Source organism: Gorilla gorilla, chromosome 14 (assembly GCF_029281585.2).
Source record: "Gorilla gorilla gorilla isolate KB3781 chromosome 14, NHGRI_mGorGor1-v2.1_pri, whole genome shotgun sequence".
Classification (NCBI taxonomy): Eukaryota; Metazoa; Chordata; class Mammalia; order Primates; family Hominidae; genus Gorilla; species Gorilla gorilla.
In genome coordinates this window covers 2,988,582-2,994,581 of record NC_073238.2, presented here as the reverse complement: position 1 = coordinate 2,994,581, position 6,000 = coordinate 2,988,582, and the positions used below count along the sequence as shown (strand labels likewise).

At 46.1% G+C, this 6,000-nt stretch overlaps 1 protein-coding gene across 1 annotated transcript; it reads right to left on the bottom strand.

Moving 5' to 3' along the window:
- Positions 1–4,150: 4,150 nt before the first annotated feature.
- LOC134757035 (elongin-A3-like) lies at positions 4,151–5,794 on the bottom strand. The gene has a single exon (XM_063697634.1). The coding sequence runs from the start codon at positions 5,792–5,794 to the stop codon at positions 4,151–4,153; it is 1,644 nt and encodes a 547-aa protein (XP_063553704.1).
- Positions 5,795–6,000: the final 206 nt, after the last annotated feature.

Sequence of the window (6,000 nt, the reverse complement as noted above, 5' to 3'; positions counted from 1 at the left end):
CATAAAATATCAAAGTACACCAAAATATATATTATGTGCTATACATAAAATATGAAAGTACACCAAATATATATTATATACTGTACATATGGTATCAAATTACACCAAATATTTATTACATACTGTACATAAAATATCAAAGTACACCAAATATATATTATATAATGTACATAAAGTATCAAAGTACACCAAAATATATATTATGCAGTGTACATAAAATATGAAATTACACCAAATATATATTATACACTGTACACGTAATATCAAAGTACACCAAATATTTATTATATACCGTACATAAAATACCAAAGTACACCAAATATATAATATACTTTACATAAAATATCAAAGTACACCAAATATATAGTATACACTGCACATAAAATATCAAAGCACACCAAAAATATATTATATACTGTACATAAAGTATCAAAGTTTACATACTATATATTATATACTGTACATAAAATATCAAACTATACCAAACATTTATTATATACTGTATATAAAATATCAAAGTACACCAAGTATATTATATACTGTACATAAAATTTGAAAGTACACCAAGTACATATTATACACTGCACATAAAATATCAAAGCACACCAAATATATGTCATATACTGTACATAAAATATCAAAGTACCCCAAAAATATATTGTATACTGTACATAATATATCAATGTATACCAAATATATATTATATAATGTGCATAAAATATCAAAGTATACCTAATATATATTATATTCTGTACATAAAATATCAAAGTATACCAAATATTTACTATATACTGTACATAAAATATCAAAGTACACCAAATATATAGAATACACTGCACATAAAATATCAAAGCACACCAAATATATGTTATATACGGTATATAAAATATCAAAGTACACCAAAAATATATTATATACAGCACATAAAAACAAAGTACTCCAAAAATGTATTATGTACTGTGCACAAAATATCAAAGTATACCGTATATATGTTATATTCTGTACATAATGTATCAAAGTACACCAAAAATATATTATATAATGTACATTAAATATCAAAGCACACCAACTATTTATTATATACTGTAAATACAATATGAAAGTACACCAAAAATATATTATATACTGTATATAAAATATCAAGGTATACCTAATATATATTATATATTGTACATAAAATATCAAAGTACACCAAATATATTTTATGTAGTGTGCATAAAGTATCAAAGTACACCAAATATCTATTATATACTGTACATAAAATATAAAATTACAGCAAATATATATTATATACTGTACCTAAAATATCAAAGCACAACCACTATATTTATATACTGTACATGATATATCAACGTACACCAAAAATATATTATATACTGGACATAAAATATCAAAGTACAGCAAATATATACTACATATTATACATAAAATATCGAAGTACACCAAACATGTATTATATACTGTACATAAATTATCAAATTATACCTAATATATATTATATACTGTTCATAAATTATCAAATATACCAAATATTTATTATATACTGACCATAAAATATCAAAGTATACCAAATATTTATTATGTACTGTACATAAAATATCAAATTTCACCAAATATATATTATATTCTGTACCTAAAATATGAAAGTGCAATACTGGCGATACTTCCGGAGCTCCCTGAATGAGGATTATCTTGTAAATAGGTGGGAAGGGAATTGAGCTGCCCTGGGTCAGTGTAGTAATGTTACAGCAGGATCCTTAGGTTGATGCTGAATTCTATCTGGAGCAGATTTATATTTTGTGTGGGGATTGTTTCCTTTCTGTGTTTTCGAGTGGGATTGTCGCTGTGGGGGCAGGGATCCGCTAAGTTTTGTCTCGTTCTCCAGTAACGAATGAGTTTAATGGGTGCAGCCGCTGTTTTCAGTAGCATGCCAGTGGGGGCATCGATGAGCTATGAGGGGCTAGAGCTTGCTCGGATTGTTTCCTTGTGTTTGTGTTTTGAGTTGCATTTGCTTGTATCATGTTTGTTTTCCATTTTGGCAGGGGAAACGTTTTCCAGGAAGAAAGGTTGTTGCCAGTGGATTTGGTTCCGAGGGGCTGAGGTTTCTGGCTGGGAGTGGGGAGGGGCTGCACAGTGATCAGTGGCTACTCCACCTCCAGAAAGAGCATGTGGCTTCTCTGCCTTGGGGAGGATATTCTGCTCTCTTGTGAGTTTTGCAAGCCACCCGAGATTCTCTCTTGAATTGCTGTCAAGAAATAGAGACCGGCGTTGTCTCTGGCCCTTGCTGGGGAAGCTTTTCTGAGGTTTTGTCTTTTTAATTTGAGACGGAGTTTGGCTTTTGCTGTCCAGGCTGGAGTGCAATGCTGGGATCTGGGCTCACTGCAAACTCGGCCTCCCGGGTTCAAGCGATTCTCCTGTCTCAGCCCCCTGAGTAGCTGGGATTACAGGCAGTCGCCAGCAAGCCCAACCGAGTTTCGTCTTTAGGGAAGAGACGGGATTTCCTCATGTTGGTCAGGCTGGTCTGCAACTCCGGACCTCAGGGGGCCCACCGGCCTCGACCTCCCAAAGCGATGGGAATAGAGGCGTGGGTCACCGTGCCCGGACACGTCTGAGTTTCACAGGGTCGCTGATTGGATTATGTCCCATTCCCCGGAATGAATGCTTTTCTGTCTTCCTTAAGGGTAGTATCTCTGTGGCACCCTGTTCTGGCTCCTTACGTGTTCTTCAGGCTTGAAGGCCTCTTTTGACGTGCACCGGAATCCACTCAGGTGCCTGCTTCCAGAAGCTTCCCAGCACCCACTCTGCTGACAGTCAAGGGCACAGGACTTTGATCTCTTCTGCTGCCCTTGCTGGGTTTTGCCTTGCGGCTTAGGTCTTTCTATTGCTCTCTCTATCCCTCACTGTCGGTAACGCCTGCGAACCAAGTTTACTTAATGGTGTGTGTGTGTGTGTGTGTGTGTGTGTGTGCGCGCGCGTGCCTGTGCGTGCTTATGTGTGCGTGTGTGTGTGTGTGTGTGTCTTTCTTTGTGTGTATGTGTGTGTGTCGTATCTGGCACACGGATCTGTGATTACCAGCCCGTGTGAAGCCAACAAATGCCCTGAGTTAGAATGCAAACTTTCACCAAAGCTTGCAGGAGCTCGTAGGAGGTGAACTCAAGGTAGTTAACCCGGTCATCTCATGGTAATTAGAAACTCTGATTGGCAGGTTTAGACTTCCTGATCGAGAATCTAAATAAGCTGATTAAGGTGTCGCCATTCTTTCACAGGGGTTCTGGGTGAAAAGATTGGGATTGATTATTTGCGGTGCTTAGTAAAAGTATTTTGACTTAAGGAACGTAGCAGTTGTTAGCATTTATGTATGAAATCCAAGAGTTCCTTCAAATAAACAGCAGGTTTCTTTGAGATGTGCTCCGCTTGTGTCACCCAGGCTGGAGTGCAGTGGAATGAGGAAGGGTCACTGCAGCCTCCGCTTGCCCCGTTCAGGCTATCCTGCCACCTCAGCCCTCTAAGAAGCTGGGACCACAGGGGCCGTGCCACCACGCCGGGCCCATTTCAGTATCTTTTGTGGAGACGGGGTTTCTCCGTTTGTCCCAGCCTGTTCTCCACCTCCTGGGCTGAAGCGATCTGCTTTCCTCGGCCTCCCAGAGGAGGATGGCTGACAATTACAGGATCATGCCCGGCCTTTTCTTTAAACGAAAACACCAACGACAACAAAACATTTTGCATAGTCGGAGTTATCAGTGTCAACTGATGGATTGAGAGTTTGTGTATAAGAATTCCTTCCTTATGTACTCGATGATTTCAAAAGAAAGGAAAAATGACAAAAGGGAATCTCACATCTTGTACCTGATTTATGATTGCAACTAGGGCGTTATTTAAAAGACGATCAGTGAACCACCAAAGTAGAATTGATCTGAATGCGTTCATAATATCTTGTGAATTCTGAGGTGTCCTCCAAGCAGGGAGGCAGTGGCTGGGTGTGGGAGGCAGAAATCACAGGGCCAGCACTTGACGCCTGCAGGATTCGGAGGCTCAACTTTGCTCCAAGCCAAAGGTTCTGGTGTCCATCGGAAGTTTCGTTCCCCAACCCGCACTGACTTTGCATTGGCCCTCCTTCCCCCAGATTTTATCTGTAAGGCAAGTCCTGAGATTATCGTCGGGAGAATCTTCCCTTGTAGTCTCGAATTGCCTTGGCCATCAGCGGGGCCACTTTCTTGACAGCCTGTTTTCGGGTTTTGTCCGCGGGCACTGCGTGCTCGTTGCTGCTGCCGCCGCTAATGCTGCCGCCGCCGCCGCCGCCGTCCCCGAGGCCGGAGGGAGTCTGGCCGCTTCCTGCAGGCTTGGGGGCTGGCTCGATCTCTCCATCTCCGGGGTCAGTGCCTCCTGCAGACTTCTCTTGCCTCCTGGAAGCATCATAAGGCGTCTTGGCCACAGAGTTGAAACAGATCACCTTTGTCTGTCGGCTGCTGGCTTTGTTTTCACGTGCGGATCGGATTTTCGTGGTCACTACTCGCAGCCGCTGCTCTCGGGCGTCCCGAAGCTGCAGGTAGAGCTCCCACCAAGACTCGTGCTTCTGTGGCTTTTCTTCCTTGAAGTCCTGGAGACAATGAATCCTCCATAATTCATCTGTGTCTCGAGAGAGTGCGGGATTGTCTTTCTCTGTGCGGTACAGCTGATCGGGCGTCCACCCTTCCAGAACGGGTTCAAGAACCGAGTAGGGGACCCCTTCCACATCGCCGAGGGCGTCCGGATTGTTCCTAGGCACCCAGAGGCACTGCCGGCGTGGCGTCGGCACCTGGAGCTGGCAGGCAGGCCTGGAGCCCGAGTACACCGGCATCTTAGCGTTCACTCTGCGTCCAGGGAAAGCAGCTTCCTCCTGGAGCATTGGCGCGGAGAGTGCTTCTGGGTTTGCCTGGGAGGTAATGGCCTCAAAAGCGGACAGCAGATCGTAGATGGCCTGCATCCAGGCCTCTGAGGGGTCCCAGAGCTCTGAGAAGACATGGCTGGGCAGCGTTTTCGGCCCGGCCGAATCACCGCCGGCCGCCTGCAGCCTCTCTGACTGGCTTTCCTGGACAGGAGGCGATTTCTGAGCCGAAGTCCCGCGGGACGATTTGTGCCCCTTGCTGTGGCTCACCACCGCTTCCCCCTGGGGTTGGCCCTGGCAGCCTTGACCCAGCAGAGGCCCGCCCTGAGCGGCTTGAGCGTGGCCTCTTCCACGTTGCTTCCCGGGCACAGCAGGCTCAGGGCCCTCGGGCATTGGGAGGGGAGCGGTGTGCATTGGAGGGGCCCGATGGGCGCCGGAATCAGCTGGGGCCATTCTGGGGTGCTTTCTTTCGGCTCTGGGCTCGCGACTGGGAGACCTCGGGTGAGGTCTCTGTTGCCCCGGAGGTGTTCTGCGTGCTGTCCGTCTCTGCTCAGGGCTGTGAGATGGGCTCCTGGGGGCCGTCGCGTTTTCTGGGAAGCCCCAGGCCTTTTCCCGGTCCTGAAGAGCCTCCCCGAAGCGCTGTCGGGAAGCGCTCTCCTCAGGGTCCTGTGGGTCAGGCCCGGTGTTTGGGTCCACGAGCACCAGCTTCTTCCACCGGGCCGCTAAGTCTCTGGCAAAGTCGCCCACGTGCTGGTGCTTCCGCAGGCGCTTCACCGTCTTTCTGATTCCAGTCTCCGCCAGGATGTCTGCCGGCATGGGCAAGGCGGAGATTTTCTGCAAATATTTCTCTAGCTTTCTCGGGTCCGTCTTAGTGGCCAGACGCACCTGCAGCTTCTCCACTGCACGCAGCGTAGTGGACCCTGCCGCCATCTCGCCAGAGCTGTGCAGGCGTCGCTGTCCTCGCGGTCGCGGCTCTGTCCTCGGGGCGGCAGCACAGGCAGTCTGGGGTGGCCGGTCCTCACTGCCCGGTTGCCAGGCAGCGACCTCGGGATGTGGAGTCACAGCCTGGAGCGAGCTGGGTCCTCGGAGCAGCGGGCCACTTGGTCTGGAACGCCGGTCCTTGCAGACAGCTGAGC